Genomic DNA, 24,167 nt, shown 5'->3' with positions numbered 1-24,167 from the left:
TTTGTGTAAACCAAGACAATAGTAATCACATTATACCCTTCCAGGCACCCCGTGGTTGCTCAGTTGTGTTCATTTGGCCCTGAACAATTTTTGGTTTCTCATGAGTACTTTTAGAGAACTAAGCCCTTCAAAAAATTCCCATAGAAACGGCCCCATTCCTCACTCAAGATAAGTGACTTCCCATTTAGAGTATCCTGCAATACCCCACTTGTTATTTGCAAGTATAGGAATCATTAAAAGCAAAACTTATTCTAAATACGTTGCAGATAACACTGTTTCATGACAGGACATGGGTAGGAGATTATCTCTGCAGTGCTCCTATTGAATTATCCACAATTCGGTTGTCCCTTTAAACCTAGATCTTGAGATCTCCAGTCAGCTAAGTTGGGTTGCCATTATGACGATTCTTAAGATGGAGGCTTTTAACCCATTCCCCTAATTTATACAACTTACTCTCTAGTCAAACCTTTAAAAATTTGTACCACTAGGTTGACTACTCATTATATGGCTTTAGGGTTTAGGGTTTAGGATCTAAACCCTAAACCCTTATATCCATCCATGGAAATTATTTCCTTTGAGAGTAGTTGTTTTCTAATGTTAAGTCTTTCAAACATATATTGGGACTTACTAAGTAATTTGCCTATGCTTGGGTAAACTCCCCCCACATTTAAGGTATTTATTGAAAAGTCTATGACCTTTCAATACCTTAAAATACCATTGCAAGAGATAATCTCTATTTCTTTCTAGAAGCAAATTACTTTTTCATTCTACTTAAGTTGACATATAATCCAAAGATAACTATGTCACTCTCCCACAATACACTCACCTTGTGGTTGCTTTAAATGCTAATGGTATATATTATTAATCTTCACTCGTTATGCTTGTCTTTCAAACTTAACGTCCTCATGAATAAAACCTCACTCTTGAGTACTTAATCCTTTCAATAATTAGCCTCAATAATTCAATTGTCATTCTTTCCAAGACAAAACTAACTCATCCAAAGTGAGTTCTAAATCTATAATTGACTAAGAACCGCACCTATTTATATTGCCACAACGCGAAGTCCAAGTCATTGACTTTCCCATGACATATACAAGGACAAGGCACTCTTATGACTATTGTCATATTTCTACTTGCCTTCTTGTTACTAGTACTCGTACTAGTATTATTAATTTAACAACACACTAACGTAGTAATGTTGTTTTCTTTTGTTAATCATAGCGTCTATAATAAAGATGGGGTAAAGTACAAAAAATTACCTCAACTATTAGTGTCACGACACTTTCATACCTCATCTTACGAATTTGTGCCAATGTCAGACCTCCGTTAGTTTTTCTGTTAAATGCTGACGTGGCCAGAAACGGGACCCATTTTTATTAAAAATAATAATTAAATATAAAAAAATTAAAAAAAACAAAACAAAAAACCAAAAAACACGCATCAACCCGTGTCGTATCCCCCTCCCCAAAAACCCAGATCCCTTTCTCTGAGTTCTCCCCTACCCAACCCTCTCTCTCTCTCTCTCTCGCCTCTCTCTCTTTTCTCTCCCTGCAACCTGCATCCCTAAAATCCCAAAACCCAAAAACCATTCCCACTCGAGTCATCACCGCCAGCGAGCTCTCATTCCTCTAAGCCGACGATCGCCGATTAACCCCAGACCTTTCCCCGCCACTCCCTCTGGCGTCGGAGCTCTCCTTCTAGCACCACAGGTGATTCTGGTTCCTCTACTTCAAATACCATGACAAATTGAAATTGTGTAGAGGCTTCGCCCTCTCAGAACCCATCGCCATGGACTTCACCTGCACTATCTCTCCTCATCCGACCCGCATAAATACACCATTTATCAGAAACTCAGACCAAAGAGAGCCACTCTTACATCATAACTCTCTATCTCCATTTCTCGCGCCTTTTCTGATTTTCTCGGTAAATCTCAGAATTTTTTGGGAAAAACAAAGAGTTTTTCTATTGGGATTGTTGTTGCTGTTATTGTTTTGTTTTTCTCTTGCAAATCGCCAGAGAGGCAGACTCCGGGAACGAGAAGGAGAAGGGAATGTTGTTGTGGAGGTTGTGGCTAGAGTTAGGGTTTGGGGGAGATCGGGGGTCGTGGATGTCATCGCTGGAGTCAACGATAGACGTAGGGTTGTCGTCGATGAGATCAGAAAGGAAGGTTGGGGGGACGGGTGGGAAGGATTTTTAGGTTTTGGGATTTTAGGGATGCAGGTTGCAGGGAGAGAGAAGAGAGAAAGGCGAGAGAGAGAGAGAAGGGAGGGAGAGAGGTTAGGTTTTGGGTCTTGTCTCTGGCCACGTCAGCATTTAATAGAAAGTAACAGAAAAACTGACGGAGGTCTGACATTGGCATAAATTCGTAAAATGAGGTATGACATTGTCAATTTTAAAAGATGAGGTATGAAAGTGTCGTGACACTAATAGTTGAGGTAGTTTTTTGTACTTTACCCATAAAGATGCAGAATGAACCTTTTCTTGTGGCAAATAACGGTCAAATATTGTTCTTGTCTTACACTCTCACATTTTCCACGCATAGGCCTGTAAAGTTAGCTACCGCATCACCTTGTGATGACTGGGCGGAGCCAAGTATAAGGCTCGCCTAGGCTTTGGTTCTTCAAGCTTAAAAATATTAATTTTTGGGTTAATTTTGTTGTGGTCTATTTTATCTGACAATATTTAGGGTGGCCGGCGGCAAAGAGAAGGGAGAAAAGAGAGATGTGTTTGTAGAATTGTAGGGGAATGTGTGTGTTGTTATCCCTTCTACATTATGCCTTTATTTATAGTAATATAAGGAGAGAGGATATTCCTTCATCCCCAAGGAATACAAGATACAATAGGAAAGGATAACTAGAATCAAATATAATCTAGGATTTACACAATCATACTTAAACTAGGAATGTTTACAACACTCCCCCTTGAGTGTGTAAATACTCAAGGTAGATTTAGCATCATATAGAAGTTGAGGAAGTCGACTCGTCAGCAATGATTCCAAGGAACAACACTTATTCTCAATAAGGTAGGAACTTGCATAAGTAGCAAGTCTCACTAAAAAAACCCTAAGGCTATGGCAAAAACCCTAGTAAGGACAAAATCCATAGTCTAAGGAAAAATGCGTGAGAAATGCAAAAGTCAAAGAAATGTCTACGGGACGTCATCAGGGATATGACCAGCCTAATGTGGGTGCCTCGTTAAAACCTAGTTAGGTAGGAAAAACCTAGTGAGAAATGCTCCTAATCATAGGGAAAAAGAGTACATTAAGATCAAGCAAGTATCTACAGGATACTCCCCTTGAGTTTGACATAATTCCAAAGAGAAATAGCAAAGTTACAACTCAGAAAGTTTACGCATACCAATTCCATGAACAAGCTTCTGAAACATCGTCTTCGGCAATGATTTAGTGAAGAGGTTGGCCAAATTGTCTTGTGAACGGATTTACGTGACTTCAATCTTCTAATGCTCTTGTTGTTGTTGTGAAAAGAAGAACTTCGACACAATGTGCTTGGTGTTATCTCCTTTGATGTAACCCTTCTTGAGTTGTTCGATTTAAGCTGCATTGTCTTTAAAGATCGTCGTCAGGATATCAATGGCGGGATGAAGATCGCAGGAGCTTCGAATATGGCCCACTATTGCTCTCAACCAAAAGCATTCCTGAGTTACTTCATGTAAGGTGAGAATTTCAGCATGGTTAGACAAAGTGGCAACTAAGGTCTGTTTAGTTGACCTCCAAGATATTGTAGTGCGTCCAACGGTAAGGACATAACCCATTTGAAAGCGCACCTTGTGTGGATCAGATAAGTATCATGCGTTGACATAACCAACAAGACGAGAATCAACTCGATGAGCATAGGGTGCGACACCATTCGAGGATTCGTAAGGATAGAACAAGCCCAAAGCCATATTACCCTTAAGGTAATGGAAGATATCTTTCACGCCAGTCTAGTGTCTGCGTGTAGGTACATTACTGTATCTTGCCAAAAGATTAACATCGAAGAAGATGTCGGGTCTAATGCATTGAGTTAAGTACAATAAAGCGCCTATCGCACTTAGATAAGGAACTTCAGGCTCTAGCATCTCTTTATCATCCTCTTTCAAATGGAAGGGATCTCGTTTTACATCTAGCGTACAAACAACCATAGGAGTACTCGAAGACTTCACTTTATCCTCATTAAATTGACGCAACACCTTATAGGTGTAGTTCGATTGATGTACTAGGATTCCATCCAAACAATGCTCTATCTCGAGACCGGGACAGTATCGAGTCTTACGTAGATCTTTCATCTCAAATTCCGACTTCAGGTGCGCGGCAGTTCTCGCGAGCTCTTCAGGAGTTCCGATAAGGTTCATGTCATCAACATATACTGCAACAATCACAAATCCGGAATGTGACTTCTTAATGAACAGACAAGGGCATAGTTCGTTGTTCACATATCCCTGACTAGTCAAATACTCACTTAAACAGTTATACCACATTTTTCCGGATTATTTCAAACCATAGAATGAACTCCTCAACCGAATTAAGAGCATGTTCCGGGGTTTGGAAATATTTGGACCAATCAATGTAAGCCATTCGGGAACTTTCATATAAATTTCCATATCAAGATCCCTATAGAGATACGCGGTTACTACGTCCATCAGCTGCATATCCAATTTTTTGGAAACTACCAAACTGATAAAGTAGCGAAAAGTAATCACATCCATAACGGGTGAATAAGTTTCATCACAGTCAATCCCGGGGTGTTGTGAAAAGCCTTGTGCAACAAGACGAGCTTTGTAACTGTTTAGACCCAAAATTACACCATCGGCCCGAGCAATCAAGGCCATTGAATAAGCAGATATTAGACCGTTGGATGATAAAGTGGTTGAAATGAAGTTTAGTTATTATTGAGAAATAGTATTGTGCTTTTAATCATGATATTATCTCTTAATATTAACTGGGATATTTAAACCTAATATTTGATATATCCAGATAGTTGTTTTGGAAAAGTTGATATGTATACCTTCAATTCGAATAGGCTCATCATATCAATCCCTAGATGCATGCAATCTCTTACGTGTCCTATTTCTGATACAGAAATGGGCGGTACAAGTCAAATTGACTTGGAATTCATGGATGAGGTTGTTGCACGTGATTTTTCTTAGAATATGGTGATTATATTAAGTTGGTGAGTCAACATGCATACACGTGGAGCAAGGGATTGCACCTAGATAGTTTTTGTGGAAAGATCAAAAGTTAAACTGGCATTTAAATTACTAGAGGCAGTGCCCCTTTTATTGCCGAGTCCTGTTGAAATATATGGCTAGGGGATAAACTTGCATGCCTTGATTCCAGCATCGTGGAGGTCATCAGATAGGCTGTTGCATGCTAATTATTTGCATAAAATAAGGAGTAATGATGACATCTAAAAGATAGGTTGTTGCTTATCTAGCTAATGAGTTTGAAAAGTCAAGGAACAAATCCCACATATCAATTTGAAGGATATGCCTTGGCTTTTAACGCGGATCAAGTTAAGTTCCGCAAATAGTGTTGTAGTTGGACTCTACAAAATTATCTGGCCGCCGCCACACAACATTTGCTTCTATAAATACAGAGCCGTGAATATCATTGAAGCTCTCTCTAACTCAACATACAAACTGACCTGTGTAAACCCTCACTATACGCGAAACCCCTCAACGACCTTGAGATTTTTATTTTCTTTTTCGCCAACACATCTTCAGTTTGGATAAACAACACTATGAAGGCAACCGACCAACATCTTCAGTTTGGATAAACAGCATTGTTGCCGTAGAATCAGCCGACAGTGAAGCACCTTAAGTTTGGATAAACAGCATTACGTCAAGGCCGACTGGTTATCTATCTAAGTCTCGGTCGAGAAGGGTTTTCGAATCTTTATTGGCAGAGGTCATCTCACAAGCCTTCTCGGTGAAGTGAGGTGTTATGAATCACTAGACTCAGTGTATTGAACACCGAGTTGTTTTATGATTAGATACTCACAAGTTGGATTTAGAGTTCGGCATTCCGACGGCCGAACCACATTTACGATTACGACGTACATCTGTTTTGAATACTTGTGTCCATATAGTCTAGTGTCGATTCGGTATGCTTATACTCTTACGAATATAATCATCGTGACCGAATCCAACATCGACGATTTGTGAAATTTGTGAACTTCGTAGAACTAGTAGCCTTGTCTTCAAGCTCTAAAACCCGAAGGTCGAGACGTGTTCCTTCCTCAGGCCTTTGACACAACATCAACATATTTTACTCCTCGACCGAGCTCGGTTGACAAGTTGGCATGCCCGCATACAACCGAATGATGTAGTTTGCTCATTAGTTACTCGGCCTGCGCGCCACGTAGGCTTAGTAGTTTTTAGGGTCAACATTTTGGCACGCCCAATGGGACACAATGTTAAAACTACGAAGTTCATATGATAGATCAAGATTCTAATCCAGCTCCATTTAGCCGATTGCACGAGCTTCTTGCGTAATTGAAAAGAAACAGTGAGGAGGGTACAAAATGCCTTGAGGAGGATAAAATATCATGGGAAGCGGTAAAAGTTCTTCGTGGCATGAAAGCCAGGCAAAAATCATTTACCTACATGTTGAGAATAAAAGCTCATGTTACCCTACAAGAGCAATGGGTAAACGAAGACAGGGCTCGATTTAATGCATGGAATGTTTTCCTTACATTTCTGACTACAAATCCATTCCATTTGAAAAATGGTTAAGTCAAAGGCCGAGGGGCAATTTTTCACTCAGGCCACAATCCAAATTTGGCCTAAGGAAATTGTTAAGACCGCCCAAGAAGAACCTGGGCCACTTGTTGTTTTGGTCGAGACTGAAAGTGCGGTAGGCCTAAAAGAAAAGGTTCAAGTTTCTAAGCCAAAAATCGACTCTGAAACCGATTCATCGAAGCAGTGTTCCAATGATGAACAAGGCCGATACACAGCTTTAGGCGAAAAAAGCATGTCAATTGATATGGTAATTGGAGACGTGATCTTAGAAGCCGAAACCACACCAATTGACATGATTATTGGCGATAAAGTCGATATGGAGAAATCCCATTCGGCTAAGTTGCTCGAGTTAAAAGCTGAAATTGGTGAAATTATTATGCCTGGTGGGCATAATAATTGTTCAACACATTCGGCGCCCAAAAATGAAAAATATTTCGCCAAGACATAACTACTTGGAGAAAATTCTTTATTCGGCCTAGAGCGAAATCAATTTGAAAATTTTGATATAAAAATATCTCAGCTTGGAATAAAGCATCGTTGGCCTCCTCTTGATTATGGTTTGGCCCTTTTCATTTCTCTTGCTTAAAAAAATAAAAAAATAAATCTTAACCATTCGGGCTTTCAGGCCGATGCATAAAAAATAAGGGTGCAAATTGTATGCTCGACGATTAAAATTTTAGTCTTGCCGAGACTACATATTTTGTAGAGTTTTGGTGTTGGACAGAAATCATGCAGCATTTACCGAGTTTGGTGGTGTCAGTTCATGTGGCGGTGTTGACGAAAACAAATTATTTTCTTAAACATTCGGCCATGCAGGCCGATGCATAAGAAAATAAGGGGGCAACAAGATGGTGCGGCAATCCCAAAGATGGTGTGCTCAGCTTAAAAAGTTGTTCTTTAATACATTAGCCGAGCCGAGGAAAGATGTTTGCAGAAGGCCACCCGTCGTGGGAGCTCTCTTCGAGTCAACTACCAGGCCAAATTCACATTCGGTGGAGGTATTTGATTTCCTCAAGTATTAGAGAGGATTGGGGGTTTGACAAATGATTTCATCATATATATATATAATCACCTCAGTACCTTGCATCAATTTTTTGTTTTAGAAGAAATTGATCACTTCACCGCAAAGACCATGCTTGTTATCAATAAAATGGTGGTGCTAACTGTGATTCTATTTGAGACGACCAAATGAAGTTTAGAGGTTTCTTCAGAGTCGAGATATTTATGGTAATTTCACATTGGCTTGGATATCAATCTACCGAGTTGTGTACCGAAAAAGTATGGCATGTAGATTTAATCATAGCATGAACTATTCCAACATGAGGTGTTACAGTTTGGCGTCAAATCAGGAGTTGTATATCATGGCATGGAAATTGGAGTCTCGGCCAAAAGATCTCATGCTGAGCCATTTAATGCATGCTGGCAAGAGCATATATGTGTGTGTGTATATATATATAGCCAACTGTTTGCCGAGCTCGGCTAGCACGAGCTGGCGTTCGGCACAGGTTACCATGAGGTCATTCGGCCTACAGTAAAGTGGGGTCATTCAAATTGTAGACCCAATTTGGCAAACCATGGAGGCTGGAGACAATGGTGGGAATCGGAAAGAGTGCCAACATTATGACTTTTGACCATTTAGTCACAAGAATTGTAATATTGACGATAGAGTCACTCAACATGCAGCCAAGCTGCCAAGAATGGTTTGTCTCGGCCCCAAATTTTTCTCCACGACCGAGCTCGGCTGACGAGTTGGCACACTTGCATACAACCGAAGGACATAGTTAGCTCATTAGTTACTCAACATGCGCACTACGTAGGCTAGGTAGTTTTTAGGGTTAACAGTAACACACAATTTCGTTCTTCTCATTACACTTTCGAACGAAAACCCACTTGTAGCCAACGGGCTTCACATATGGAAGAGTAGGAGTTACAGGTCCAAACACCTTACGTTTCACAAACGAATCGAGTTTGACTTGGATTGCTTGTTTCCAGTTTGACCAATCAGTTTTACGTCGACATTCATCAACGGAATGCGGTTCAATATCATCGCTTAACATGATCTCAGTAGTTACTGCAAATGCTAATGCATCGTCAACAATCATCTCATTTCTACACCACACATCATATAAGCTAGCATAATAGACCAAAATCTCACGATTCTCGGAAGGATGACTAGTCTCTTCAAGGATGATTCCATAATCTAGAATTTCCTCATGAGTTGGGTTAAATGAGTAAGCTATAGTCGGATTCACGGTAGGTTCTTCACGACCTTGTGCTATGGTTTTCCTCTTCCGGGGGTGTGAATCCTTTGAACTAAGGGGTCTGCCACGATTTTGTGTAGGGACAGATGATTGCCTACCCGCTAATGTACGTGGATCACTAAGATTGGTATCCTAGGCTTCCTGGAAGGCAATTCGTCGTACATTTGGTACATCCATCTTTGCAGGCATATTCGCAGCTAGAATATGTGATTTTGTCACGCACACTAGATCGGTGAAAGCATCTGGCATGCTCTGAGATATGCTTTAGAAATCTAATATGTTGCACTTCAGTTTCAGACTAAGCGGTGTGGGGATCTAAATGGGACAAAATGGTAGTTGTCCACAATAATTCGCATCGTTATTCAGGAACGTTGAAGTTGTTATCTCCCCCTAACGACGGGAAGATTGTCTTATAGAAGTGACAATCCGCGAAACGAGCAGTAAGCAGATCGTCTGTCAAAGGTTCTAAGTAACGAATAATCGAATGAGAATGATATCTGACATAGATTCCCATCCTTCGCTGAGGCCCCATTTTTGTACGTAAGGTAGCGAGATCGGCACGCACAACAAAAAACGTGCAAATACGATATATCAGGTTCGTATCCGGTAACGAACTGAAGGGCACTAAATGGTTGTGTCATAACAGGCCTCAGGTGGACCAACTTTGCTGTGTGCAATATTGCATGGCCCCAAGCAGCGATCGGGAGCTTGGTACGTATGACCAACGATCGAGCAATCATTTGTAAGCGAATGAAAGCCTCTGCCAGGCCATTCTGGGTGTGAACATGGGGTGCAGAATGTTCAACTTCAACCCCAACTGACATGCAATAGTCATCAATAGTTTTAGATGTGAATTTTTCAGCATTTTCCAATCGAATAGATTTGATTAGATAATCAGGGTGGTGAGCCCTAAGCTTGATAACCTGAGCCAATAGTTTGGAGAATGCAGCGTTCCTTGTGGACAATAAACACACGTGTGACCAACGTGTGGAAGCGTCAACCAAAACCATAAAGTATCTAAATGGTCTGTAGGGAGGGTGAATCGGTCCATAAATGTGCCCCTGAATTCATTGTAGAAAAATGGGAGGATTCGAACGAATCTTGTCATAAGGAAGCTTAGTAATAAACTTTCCCATCGAACATGTTTGACATGCGATTCCTTGGATCGAACCTAAACATCGGGTTAGTGGATGCCCGTGGGAACATTTGAGGATACAGCGCATCACTATTCGTCCAGGATGTCCCAAATGATCATGCCAAAGTGTAATTTCGTGCACGGTCCCAGTAGTAGAGCCAACCACATATTGGCATTCAATGGGGCCTATGGTCGTAGTATACAAACCACTCGGGATACACTCTAGCTTCTCTAGAATACGCTTCTGGCCATATTCGTAGGAAGTTATCCACAGAAATTCAACTCTATTTTCTAAGTAGGTCTCAGCGTGGTAATTTTTATCTTCAGCAGCTCTATCTTTGGTTGCTCTATCTACTGCAGCTAAGAAATCAAACTTAAGTAGTTTCATCATTTTTGGCAAGCAGCCCAAATATGGCAACCCAAATCGTGGCCCATGCCACACCACTTCCTCGGCCCATGTGGAATCAGTCAAGTTGAGCAGCACAAGTAATGACCCTTACCACACCACCTCCTTAGCCCATGCCAAGCTGACTCTTGGCCCCTGCCAGCCGACATGCCACACCACCCCAACGGCTACCTCGTGGCAGCACCACCCAAGAAAAAGACAAGGAGAATTAAGTTTTTCTTGCATCGGTACGGCACAGAGAAGACAAAGAAATCAACGGAAGACGATTTTTTGCACAGGCAAGCAAAGAAAGGTGTTAGGGAGGGGGAACAAATATCCTCTAATTTTCTCTCTTTCTTGTAAGGATAAACATTTGCCTTCCGAAGTAGATTTAATCCCCTACTTAAGGTAGGTTTAAAAAGGCTTTGGAGGTGATTTATTTCCCTTTCTTAGAAGAATCTAATTCCAAATCCAAGTGAGAATATGCATCAAAGTTGGAGATCTATACGCCTACTGCCTGTGGGCATTTGTGGAGCAAAAAATAATCGAGAAAAGTATGGAGGCGACACGTGGATTCTAGGGTTAAAAAAATAAAATTACCCTCGAGGCACACTGAAGCTTCTACATGCAAGCAGCAGACAATCATGGCTCAATCAAGGCCAAAAGTGATCAAAATAGGCATTTATTCATAACCTATTTCATCCACCCTCATCAAATCTCCCTTACAAGGTAAATCCCAAATTATTTCTCCTAAATTATATCAATTAGCTAATTAATTGATATTAATTTATTAATTAGCCAATTATTTGTAAATTACACCCAAAAAACCACTACAGTGGCTGGTTCCCATCTATCCAAAAGAGGCCGGCCACGTCCTCAAAATTCTAACTTTAGCATCGGAGGTTCTTCGTGTTGGAAATGTGCCCTAAAACCAATCATATGATGATACTTTACGGACATTTCACATGTTAAACTAATCTAGTTTAATATCAAGGGCAAAGATTATTGTTTTAAGCCGTCTCATATAAATGTTATATGCTTAAACGATAAGTCCAAGGAATGTGTAATTAGGAGAATGTAATTTAAACAAGTTAGATTAATGAGACCATTCTCTTTCGTATACATATCCTAAACGTTCCTGATCATAGGAGTGCCAATTGGGCATTGACAGTCCGTTAAGATCAGTACGTGTTGTGTCTTCTCTCAGGGAGAGTGACTGGTCTCGAGTCATTGGTGTGATTGACACCAAAACAAGCATGTAGGTGCTCAATAGAGAATGAGTCCACTAAACACGATCAACGATGAGTTCTCATACTCATGTCACATGAGAACTCATAGTTAGGATAATACAAAGTAGTCCTTTGACCTGAGGCATCATAGTTGTCTTGTGGTTAGGTCCTTGATCTTTGACTATGTCAAAGTCACCCCATCAGAGGGTGTCCACGACATAGTTGGGGTTAGGGGTGGGTTCAAAAAACCGAAAACCGAAAAAAACCGAAAACCAAACCGAACCGAAGCCGAAAAAAATCGAACCGAAAAAAAAACCGAACCGAAACTGCCAAACCGAACCGAACCGAATCTAGTTGGTTCGGTTTCGGTTTTTGAGGTCCGAAAACCGAACCAGATCGAACCGAACCGAACCGAAAAAAAAATCATATATAAATTCTAAAAAAATATGTTGGCGCCGGGGTTTGAACCCCTTCCCTACAGCTTGGGATTAGTTGCTGCCAGCCAACTTGACTGTAGGCTTTGAGTTGTTATAATTGTACCAGTACAATATTTATAGGTTTCTTGTATTTAATGCTTTATAAAATTTCTTAACTTTACAAACCCTAGCCGTCTCACACTATGTCTCACTTCCCATTTCAGATTTCAAACACTCCCCTCCGCTGCTTCCTCTCTCCGCCTTTGCTTCCTCAGCCCCTCTTTCTCTCTCTCTCTTTCTCTCTCTCCTTCCTCTCTTCCTCCAAATCACTCTCTCTGCAGTCTTCTCATGTCCTCCTCGCGGATTCTTTCTTCCAAACCATGATTTTCCCTCGCCCCTTTCGAATCAGAACCCCCTCTAAATTGGAAGATTCGAATCCGGGTTTTCCGATCTCTCACAAGTAATTTTCGAATCAAAACTAATATGATTTATAATTTTATATTGTGATTTACTGAATTAAAATGGGTTTTTCTTTTCATTATTTGTTGGGATTTTGCATGTTATAATCTTTGCAGATTTGTTGGGTTTTTATATTGTAATTTTCGTATTCATTTGCAGATTTGTTGGGATTTTATATTGTGATTTACTGAATTAAAATGGGTTTTTCTTTTAATTATTAGTTGGGATTTTGCATGTTATAATCTTTGCAGATTTGTTGGGATTTTATATTGTAATTTTCGTATTCATTTGCAGATTTGTTCCAGTTCGTATCCATTTGCAGATTTCTTCCAGTGCAGATTTGCAGATTTGTTCCAGTTCATAGTCATTTGCACCAACACCCAATAAGTTTCTGCATCTTCAGTGCTTGCAATCAATTGTTACAGATTTGTTCCAAATTAAAAAAAAAATCATGGAAAAAACCGAACCGGACTGAAACTGAACCGAAAAAAATCAAAACCGAAAAAAACCGAAAAAAATTGAACCGAACTGAACCGAACCGAAATTTCGGTTCGGTTTCGGTTTTGACTAAAAACCGAACCGTTTCAAACCGAACCCAGCCCTAGTTGGAGTTAAGCCACTTAACCATGGAGGCAAGTGAATGCGCAACAAGGGATCTCTAACCTTCAAACCGTTTGAGGGAGAATACTCTATGATATGATTAAGAATCTTTGGCCAGAGTATGAATGAGATTTAGGAAGTTGTTCCAAATCACATTCAAGGTAATCATATAAGTAAATGAATCACATTGGATAGTATACATGAATAAACTATCAAACCAAACAATGTGGTCAAGAGTATTGTATTAGAGAAAGACCGTATTGCATTGTAATCCTAAACTGAATAGGTTCTCCACCTCTTCGGATTACCTTGGGTAACCATGACATACTGCTAGGTGTCACTCATGGTTTGTGGAAGCCCTAGACGTGTATAATCACTAAAGGGAGAATTGAAAGTAAGTTTCAATTCACAATCGATTTGAAAGAGTTCTAATCGCCCACTGCCTCGCTAAAAGGAACCTAATGGATCGTACACCGTTGTTGACCCTAAAAATTACAAAGCCTACGTGGCGCGCAGGCCGAGTAATTAATGAGCTAACTACGTCCTTCGGTGAATGCGGGGCGTGCCAACTTGTCGGCCGAGCTCGGCCGAGGAGTAAATTTGTTGATGTTGCGTTGGGTCGCGCTACTGACTTCTGCGTCTTGCGATTGCGACCGAGAAAGGAACACGTCTCGACCTCTTGGGCTCTCGAACCTGAAGACAAGGTTACTATTCTTACGAAGTTCAATATCAAATTCGGCTTTCAATGTGCCGAATGTAATAACTGTAACACCTCACTTCGCCGAGAAGGCTGATGAGATGACCTCGACCAATAAGGGTTCAGAAACCCTTCTCGACCGAGACTTGGATAGGTAATCGACCGTTCTCGCCACAGTGCTGTTGATGCCAACGGAAGATACTGCAAGACCGATCGATTCTACGGTGACAGAGCTATCTATGCCGACTTAAGATATCACCGGTTGCTTCCACAGTGCTGTTGATGCCAACGGAAGATGTGTCAACGAACAAGGAAAATAAAAATCTCAAGTTGTTGAGAGAGTTTGCGCAGGGCAATTGTGTGTTGAGTTGAAGCCCTTTTTCTGTCGCAGAATAGCTTGTATTTATAGTATTTTGTACTTGCTTGGCACGAACTGCAACTCTGACTCCTTCAAAATTGATCCGTGTGAAATGCCAAAGCCTATCCTCCAGCTTTTGTGACTTTTCAAACCTAATAAAAGTTAGGCTTTATCATATCTCATAAAAAGCCTAGCCCACCTAAACTTCTTATCATCAAAACCCCATCTGACACCATCCATCACCATGTAAAAAGACCTAGTCTACCTAGGTTCCTTATCCCATCATTATCCAAGACCATGACTTTAAAATCATCAAATCCCCAAGTTTTTTTTTCAATCTGCACGTCCATTGCTAAACATCCAAATTAATTTGAACTGTACCTCTTACTTGAGGATATAATTTGCATCCTATCCATCCCGTTTAAGAATATGTCAAGATAATTCAAATTAAAAGATAATTATGATAAAAACCATAATATTATCTTTTAACAAAAATATCTTCACTTTTCCATCCGACGGCTGAGAACTATGTTTACTCTACGGTCTCGATTACACGGGCCGATGATGTAAATTTGGGTCCAAACAACCGTGTAAGGCAGAGATTGAAGAAACAACGGAGATGAGTAAGGATAATTAAATGGTTTAATTATTTATGGCAAGGATTAATTAATATGTTAATTAATCAAACGAATAAAGTTCGTTAAAGACCTCGGGTTAGTTTTGGGCCTCAAGGCCCAATGGGCTTCGAACGTCAAACTCATTGACTTAAATTGTATGACAACTTAATGACTAAATATTCACAAATGCCCAAATAGCCCAATAACACCCTATGGCCGGCCATATTGATAAAGGAGTGGGTTTTGGACTTATTACAAGTTTGCCACTCCAATGAAGATAGGTATAAATATGACTTTATAGCCTTTTCTTCATTAGGGTTTCTTTTGGGAGAAAAAGATGAGAACAAAAGCTCTCTTTGCTCTCCAAGAGGCCGGCCACCCTAGAGGAATATAGCTAGCAATCTTACTTCCTCTAGGTCACTCATTTCTTCATCAATCCTTCCTTGGTGTGGAGACTTAGAGGTTCTCAACTTTGAGAACTTGGAGAAACCAATTCTTCCATCCAAATCCATGGAGCTAAGAAGCAAGGAATGAAGGCCCTATCTCTTGGGTGATTATCCTTTGCTTATGCAAAGAGGAATCAACAAAGGTATAAATTTCTCAACTCACTTTATTTTGAGTTGAGTCTTGGTTCACCTAACTACTAGGCTTTGAATTTCATGGGTAATGTTTTGTTTTGAGTGCATACAAGTATGATTCCGCCTTTAATTTGTTAATTGCATGCTATAGATGTTGCTCAAATGAACATGTTTTTCACAAAATTTCCTTCACTTCGGCCAAAGCCCCCCCTAAAAAAAATTCATCGTGGGCAAGTGAAGCTCTTGGCCTTGATCTAAAGTGTTAATTGTTTTGTAGGTGCAATTTTGTCCAAGAAGAAGAAGGCGGAAATTTGCATCCACAGTAAGTATGTAGAAGAAGAAAAAAAAAAAACTATTACCTAGGCCACCTAGAGAGCGCCTAACTCCTTATCGATTTTGCTGGACAATTTGGCCTAAATCGCGGTGACACTTCATCGCCTAGCGCCTAGGTGGCCGCATACAATGGCGGAGCCAACACGGGTCATTAGTTGCCCTTGACTCCAATAACTTAAAAAACTTCATGTAAATTTGTTTGTGTTTTGTATTTGACCCCTATAAACAACTAAGACAAACTAAATCAACCTCCTCCTCCTCCTACTTGTTTGAATCAGCTTCACGCTCAAAGTGGAAATCAAACCAATTACTATATTTTATGCTCACTCTCTAACCCAAGGTGACCATTACTTCCTTCTAAAATTTTGCCACGTGTATTGGGATATTTCTCTTCAATTCTACAAAATGTATTATGAGAGTGTGTGGAACTATTGATTGGGCCTTGCATGCATGTATGTATGTATGTATGTATGTATCACATTTGAATTCCCAACAAAAAAAATGTGGCTTTGTTCCAGCTAGCAGTGGGCACTTAGAACCGAAAACCGAAACCGAAACACAAAACAAATCGAACCGCACCGAACGGTTTGGTTTTGCGGTTTTGAAACGGTTTCAGTTTTGAAACCGAACCGCAACATAGAAAACGGTTTGGTTTCGGTTTTGGCCTTTGAAAACCGTACCGAAACTGAACCACACCGCAAATATAAATAAACATTTAATTAAATGTTCATATTAGATTTCATGTTTTAATTGTTGTTTGTTAGAATCCATACACTTAATACGGACTCAACCACACAAGAATATCATCATTCATCACTTTTTTTCGTTCATTAACTTGAAGAACCTCTGTTATTTTATACCATCACACACACACACACACACACACATATATGTACAAGGGTGGACTAATCTTGTTATCAAGAGTTGAACAATGATCTAATGAAGTCCACTCATTTGAAACATGGTATCACATATTCTAGTATGAAAGTTTCACTCTCGTTAAATGAATTCAAAGTTATTCAACTTGTTTTATGTTATACCTTGTATGGGATACCCTTTTGTTGCACAAACATGTTTTAACATCACAACTGCATTCAACATGCTAATTGTTTACATAACAAATGTCTTTTTCCTATTGCTACTGGAAAATGTTTAATAATATGTTAAATTACAAATTGTAAACTTTTTTCTTAAAAACCAAATCGAAACCGTTTGAAACCGCACCGAACCGAACCAAACGGTTTGGTTTCATTTTGGTTTTGGCTTCAAAACCGCACCGAACCAAACCGCAAAAATTTTCGATTTCGGTTTCGGTTTCACTCAAAACCCCACCAAATCAAACCGTGCCCACCCCTAGTTCCAGCCACTGCGCAAGCCCCATACAGAAGATAGGCCGGTTCGTTTGAAGATAATCTTTTCTATGATCAGACCCGTTCATGTCGTGTATGATATGAACAGGCATTAATTAATAATTGACTGCAATTTTAATTTTATACAATCATCTATCTTATAGTCTACGGCAAGAACTAAATTACATAAAAAAAATTTGATGCCCGCACCAGAGAAGAAAAATAAAAATAAAATAACTACCCATCGACAATGGTAAACACCATCCCTGCCCCTTTTACCTTGTATAAGTTTGTTCATCATAATGTAGCATCTGCGCAAGCTTCAAAATTTAGATTTCTCAATATTCTTCAGGATAATTGCTTGCAGAAAGATTTTTTACTGCTCCCTTTATTCTCCATGTAATTTGTTGCGGATTCGAAACCCGTATCAAGATTGAACTAGCTTGGACTGGATCGAAGTGCGGCGAACCAAGTAAGATCAACCAGCCAAGTGCAGTATTGAGCTTGAAGAGCTTATTACTCATCTCAATGTTGCTTTCAGATTACTCTGTCACATCAGATACCATACACTTCAATTCCCCCCAGAAATGAATCGCTTGCTTGCGCAGCAGATTATGGTCTGTGCATCCGAGTTCAGCTCTTACAACATTTGGGCTCTTCCGATGAGAGTAGATGTTGAATAGCCTCTAAGTAACATTCTCCAGTAGTATCCTGTCCAGAAGATTTCCCCCAGTATCCGAATCACCAACAAACTTAGTAACTAAAAGATCCCAGGAAGCAACGTTTGCGTCTCCGCTTGACATTGCCATTGAAACAACTTTTGTGACTTCCGCTTCCTTTCCCGAGTCACAGAGCCCCTCAATCAACATAACATAAGTAGACTTGTTAGGCAAACAGACCTTATCCAACATCTCCTCCAAAATCTTAATCCCCTCCTCTGCTTTTCCAATTTTACAAAATCCTTTGATCAACATACTATAAGTAAAAGCATTCGGAGTACACCCTTTCTCCACCATGTCATCCCACAACCTCCCCGCCTCACACAACTCCCCCGCTTCACACATTCCCGCAATAAGCATGTTGTACGTCATGACGCTCGGAATGGACTCTGTGTCAAGCTGATCAAACAGTTTCTTAGCTTCCCATACTTTTCCCTTCTCACAAAACCAGTGTATGAGCGTGCTTGAGACTGCATTATCGGGTGTGCAATTCTTCTTCAAAAGCTTCTTCCACAATTCATAACCATCCTCCACCTTCCCTTCACGACACAAAACATCGATCACCTTACAGCAAAGCGTGGAGCTTGGTATATACCCTTTCGCAAGCATGTCATTAAGCAAATTAACAGCTTCGCCCGACTTCTTCTCCTTACAATAAGCTTCAACCATAACCCCATAAGTAACCTCATTTGCCCCGACCTTATTTTCCTCCATCTCGTCCATGACCTTAACGGCATCAACCAACTTCCCTTGCTTAACAAACCCATCCATCAAAACCGTATAAGTAGTCGCATCCGGATACCACCCTCTATCCAAAACCTCCCCAAAAACTCTCTTTGCCCCAACCATATCACCCCGCGAAACATACCCGCCAATAATCGTGGTATAAGTCACCACATTCGGGACAAACCCCATTGCAGGCATTTCGTCGAGCACCTTGAGTGCAGTCTCGACATCGTTCTTCTTGCAGAGCGCTTTGATCAGAATATTACAAGTGGATAAATTGGGCATAACCCCAAATCTCTGCCCACAATTCTTGAACACAGAGTGAACCAAACCGTACTCACTGTTCTTAACAAGAGCGTTCAACAATTCGTTCAGGGCCTTCACAGAGCGCTGAACTCCGAAATTCGGAACGTCGAGAAAGGCTTTGAAGGCGAGTTTGGGGCGACCCAAAACGCCGAAATTGCGAATTAGGGTGATGAAAATGTCTTCGGAGCATTGGATTTGGGAGTTTTTGAGGTCGGAGAGGAGGGGGTCGATCATGCGGTGGAAAGCGCGGGAACGGGAGAGGCGGTTGAGGATGGCGTGATAGGTGTGGTAATTGTGGGAAAATCCGGGATGGAATTTGGAGGCGTGGTGGAAGATTTGGAGGGCGAGGTCGAGGTTGGGTTGGTGGGCGATGAGGGAGATGAGGTGCTTTGGGTAGAGGCGTCGAGGCCAGGGTTGGATTGGAGGGGTCACGGTGTATGAGTGGAGGAAATCGGCGGTGGCGGTGGCGGCGGGGGTGAAGGTGGAGGCGGAGGAGGAGAAGGAGACGGTGGTGATTGAGTGGAGGAGAGGGGAGGGCTTGGCTGAGATCTTCCAACGCAGGATCAGCATGGTTGAAGAGTTGAAAACAGTGCCTTCGGCAAATGCCCTCCACATTTGTACATTACATGACCGTTGCGTCAATTTTACTACCAACTCTAGGAGGGCATTTCGAGGTTGTACTTAGTCAGTTTGGCCCCCACGCTCACGTGATCCGTCTGTAGCATACTAGAATTTTTCCTTTTCTACTTATAAAACCAATTCACAATATGAAAAGTAACTCGGCTACTTATAAGTCTTGCAAGATCCATTCTCCCATGTGAGATTCATTCTCAACAATTTCATCACCCTTGAATTTGAATTGACAAAGAACTTCTGTTTTTGCTTTATTGGAGGAAAAAATTCTCTAACAAAAAACCTAAGCATAAAAAATTGTCCGAGACAATAAAATGTGCATCACCTAATCGCTACATTTTAATTAAACAAAAATTTGGTAATCCCAACATTAAGGTAAATCACCACTGCCTAATTTCTACAGGAGGTACTTCACTCTATATATGTTTTCACTTGATCCACATCGCGCTTCATCCACGAACCTTCAAGTTAATTACGTTTGCTTCTGGTACACCCGCCTGTAAATCTTTGCACCTTCAAACTCTGCATGAATTTCTCTCTCGGTCCGAATTCCCATTGGATTGTTTAACAACCATCCCTCGCTGTCACACAGCACACTTGTGTCAATTTCGTGGATGTGTGTCAGGATATTGGAATGAGAATCAAACTGATCTCTCATGTCAAGTGCCACATCAAGTACGTCGGATTGGATAAACACCTGCAGGCGGATTATATTGTTAAAGAAACAATCATATGTTCATAGTTCATTCAACCAAAAGCAAGCCATTGTTTGAAGACGGAAGTCGTTGAAAGAGTTCACATAGTAGGTATGCACTCAATTTGAAGAGAGAATTTGATTCTTCTTTCTGAATAAGTAGAGGTTATACAACTTTATTCAGAAAACTATGTCTCGCGACCTAGAGCACTCAACTCGACGCCCAAAATTATTAGTCATATGAGGTGCTCCTCGTAACTGTTTATATCAACTCAATTTACTCAGCAATGCAGAATAAAAGTCCTTTGAGATTCAATATACACTCGCACAACCCCCATGCAACGTATTTTGACACCACTATCCACGTTAGGGGCTAAACCTATCATGCTGCATTACTCTCATACCCACAAAGTAGTATTGAGTGACTTTTATACCATATATCAAGATCATACCATTGACTCAAAACAACCGGGACAAGTCAATAACTGAAATCCTTGTAATTGATTAAATAACTTCGATCGACTCAGATTATAACCAAGTGAGACTCAATACACACCTTTACAGCTTATGCACAAAAGAAAGTTGGTTAGAAGCCTGTCTTTGATAAGCAGCAAGCTTGTTCTACTCTGTTGTTCTAAACAGCGTGGTCTTCATCCTAAAGGCATCCCTCAATAGCAGCCTAACCCTTGCAACCTGAGCCATATCTTTGCGTCCATACAGATTTATTTAAGATTATGCATCAATCAATACAAAGAAAAGGTTACCCGTTTGGTCGTGATTGATTAGTTAATGAAAAACAAAACCAACCCAAGGTACATGTAGAGTAGCAAGAACTGAAGGATTCTTATGTGGAGTAACCATAATGAACAGTCGCATACTTTCTATACAGAAAAATGCAAAAGCTGCTCATCTGCTTCCCCCATTAACTCAACCTTTCCCTATCCTCGTACCCAGAACGACAATTGAGGCAAATTATTGAAACTGAAAGATAAGACTTCAACCTCTTGATACTATTAAATCTATAACTTGTATATTGAGCAAACCTAAACAAAAATTAGCAACTTTATAACAATCAATCATAGTCGCTTTCAGTCCAAAAGAAAAGTCATTTTCACTTCATTATTTTATAATTAAAGGAGTTATTCAAACCTGGCCACTTGGCATTAAACTGTTCACAATGGAATCTACTAAAGGCTTCTGTACAACCCGTCTCTTATGATGCCTTTTCTTGAAATAAGGATCTGGGCACTGCATATGAACATGAGCAAAGAATCCATTAGAATAGTTGTGTTTCAGCCTTATGACTGACCAGAATAACATGAAGAGAATCCCTCCCTTTTAGTCATAACTATCTTTTTGGATACATAAAGAGAAAATTTGACCTAGAATGTTTCAGCGAGGTGAACTCACCAGGATGGAAACAAGCATCAATGGTCCGGGGTATGAAGACACTAGTTGTTGATAGGAAGTTGTGGCATTTGCAAACATGAAATGTCTGCCATTTAGTTCAATATAGTATATCAATTTCACGCCAATAGTATACAATAGGAACCAACTAATGATCAAGTGTCTTACATATTACTAAGAGCCAGGTCTTGAACCCAGAATTGAGAACGCTTGACCAGCTGCATCAGGGAGGAAACCATTAGTATATGAGAAACAAACCATCTTATTCTCTTGAAAAGGGGAGGAAAAAGGACGAAGTAATTATACATTAAATCAATCAGAAGAACTAACAATTGTATAAAAAATAACCCAAGGAGTTTTCCCATACTTTCTTCCGTATTTCCAGTCCCAGATAATTTCTCACAACTAAATTCCTTTTTGCGAGCCATAAGAGAAATCTGCCGCTACCTGAAAATGTTTACACCTTTAGATTGATATATGATCATTGAAAAAATTTGTTCCATTGGGAGGTATGTCTCCCTTGTTAAGTATATGAGCTCAATACATGAATCAGTAATACTTGGAATTCTCAATTGTAAATGATTTTATAGTATTTTGACATAAGGTGTAGTTATACTTTCTCACTTTATCATGATCTTGATACAACTCTCATAAGTTAAAGAATACAAAGAACAAAATAGTCCTTCTGTACACTTGAAGAGCGTATTCAAAGTAACAATTCAAGATAATCGCAGTGGTATAAGACCAGACACTTTCTTTGCCGCTTTAGCATGATAAATACACTAAAAATGAGTAATGAACCACCTATGAGTTTTTCTACATTGTCTTATTCCATGATGTGGCATGCTACATGGCTTGCCGCATACTTTGTGCTACCATTGACATATACATGATGGGTGCAATAAGTATGATGAATGATAAGAAACCATGTCATAGAGTCATAGCTTATATTTAATGCAAAAGATTGGAGTAGATTTAGCATTGTCCATCAAAAATCCCCTTTTTCTATATATAATTTCTTCTCGGTGAATAAAGTCATGTAGCTCAACAAGTAATTCATAAATGGTGTGTGTATATATATATATATACATATATATATATATATATATATAAGAATCATTTGTAGGGATTCATACACTGAACAGAAATGGAAAATCATGTACCCCAATCCTGAATGGTTTTAATAAGATGTAGAAGTTGAGTTCAAACATGGGAAACACTTGCTGGGTTTATAATTCAAAGGAAATTACTGGTTCTATTAAACAACCACAACATATATGCAAAGCTAAAGCGCTCATGATAAAGAAGAACTTGGACTGTAAACGCACAGATGACATGTGATAGGGAACTGTAAAACAACGGCCAGTACCACTTCCAATATCCACCATGAGTGGCAATGTTGGATCCCTGAAGACTTGATTCCAATCAGGTACTTCCACAGGTGCCTACCCAATCAAACAAAATAAATAAAAAGGATTATTAAAACTCTCTCACTAATTCTCTATAGCTAAAGTATTCTATTGTATGTCGAAAAGAGAAAAAGAAAGAAGAGCCTCCAAATGACATACAGAGAGAGAGGTTTTCAGAGGGTTGACGTGTTGCCTGATTCGGCCATGACCCAGACCCAGTTCCTGCAATTCAGAAATACAACCCCACAAAGTGAGCTACTTTTTTATTACAAATTTACGAGCGATATTACTACTCTATGCTACACTAAGAAGGAGAAGGATTTGAGCCCAAAACGCAGTCAGCTTTACATCAATCAAAGAAATAATAAACTCCGTATTTTCAGAACACCAGCATGACAATTATATCGAAAGATTGTGTGAATGAATGTAAATTAACAAAAAAAAAAGGACCTCAGAGATTGTGGGGTTGAGATTAAGGTCGGCATATTCCAAGGCCACTAGGTTGGGGCTCTGCTGCTGGTGTTGCTGTTGCTGTTGCTGCTGCTGTGCACCAGCAGAAGCAGAGGCGGTCAATCTTCTGCTGATGGGGTGAAATTGGTGAGAAGGTAATAGTGGTGAATTTGGAGAAATAAGCCGTTTCAGTTTCAGAGCTCTTCTGGGTAATGCAGCACTGAGTGTACCACCGCCTACGCAAGAACCCAGCATTTTGCTGCTCTGCATATCCTAATGCTTTCGTGTTTTGGGTTTTGGGTTTTGGGTTTTGGGTGCCCCTCCCCTTCTCTCCAGTCTCCACTCTCTCGGTGAAATTAATTGAAATTGAAATGGAGAGGATAAGTTGAGACCGTGAGATCATAATCCAACGGCTACATAATAAAGAGATTAAAAAGCATCAAATGTCTCTCTATATGTGACGCAAAATAATAAGAATTTTGCGAAATTTAATGGAAGGTAGTGGATTTGATTGATTTTAAACAATTTTACTTTTGAAAAAAAAAATAATTGGCAAATGTCTCTGTATATTTTTTTTGAAATAAGAAAATATATTAAAGGGAAAAACCTCGAGAACAACCGTTCCTAACAGAATCAAACTTAAGAGCAGGAAAAGCAAATAAAGGAAT

General features: G+C 40.0%; 2 protein-coding genes across 3 annotated transcripts; both read right to left on the bottom strand.

Moving 5' to 3' along the window:
- Positions 1 to 17,220: 17,220 nt before the first annotated feature.
- On the bottom strand, positions 17,221 to 19,558 carry LOC103407944 (pentatricopeptide repeat-containing protein At5g16420, mitochondrial). The gene has a single exon (XM_008346824.4). It carries the CDS (start codon positions 19,519 to 19,521, stop codon positions 17,842 to 17,844), a length of 1,680 nt encoding a protein of 559 aa, XP_008345046.3. The 5' UTR covers positions 19,522 to 19,558; the 3' UTR covers positions 17,221 to 17,841.
- A 201-nt stretch (positions 19,559 to 19,759) lies between these two features.
- Positions 19,760 to 23,902, bottom strand: LOC103407934 (uncharacterized). Of its 2 annotated transcripts, XR_524879.4 has the most exons (9): positions 23,500 to 23,846; positions 23,209 to 23,271; positions 23,010 to 23,085; positions 22,008 to 22,087; positions 21,809 to 21,858; positions 21,644 to 21,728; positions 21,383 to 21,481; positions 20,790 to 20,937; positions 19,760 to 20,236 (listed from the first exon to the last, which is right to left on the bottom strand). XR_524879.4 is itself a non-coding variant. In XM_008346812.4 (8 exons), exons 1-8 carry the CDS (start codon positions 23,767 to 23,769, stop codon positions 20,012 to 20,014), a joined length of 948 nt encoding a protein of 315 aa, XP_008345034.2. In that variant the 5' UTR covers positions 23,770 to 23,902; the 3' UTR covers positions 19,760 to 20,011. The 2 variants fall into 2 exon arrangements, 1 of the variants encoding a protein (XP_008345034.2); XM_008346812.4 differs by lacking the exon at positions 20,790 to 20,937 and having other exon boundaries at positions 23,500 to 23,902.
- Between the last annotated feature and the right edge of the window lie 265 nt (positions 23,903 to 24,167).

The sequence above is a fragment of the Malus domestica genome, chromosome 02 (genome assembly GCF_042453785.1).
Source record: "Malus domestica chromosome 02, GDT2T_hap1".
Lineage (NCBI taxonomy): Eukaryota > Viridiplantae > Streptophyta > Magnoliopsida > Rosales > Rosaceae > Malus > Malus domestica.
This window is presented reverse-complemented; position numbering and strand designations above follow the sequence as displayed.

Excerpts from the sequence above, each read along its gene's own strand:
- LOC103407944 (XM_008346824.4), bottom strand. The coding sequence starts at position 19,521 with ATGTGGAGGGCATTTGCCGAAGGCACTGTTTTCAACTCTTCAACCATG.
- LOC103407934 (XM_008346812.4), bottom strand. The coding sequence starts at position 23,769 with ATGCAGAGCAGCAAAATGCTGGGTTCTTGCGTAGGCGGTGGTACACTC. Across the intron at positions 23,086-23,208 it reads CTCTGAAAACCTCTCTCTCT|GCACCTGTGGAAGTACCTGA; the intron begins GTATGTCATTTG and ends TTGATTGGGTAG. Across the intron at positions 22,088-23,009 it reads CATGGTGGATATTGGAAGTG|GTAGCGGCAGATTTCTCTTA; the intron begins GTACTGGCCGTT and ends AAACATTTTCAG.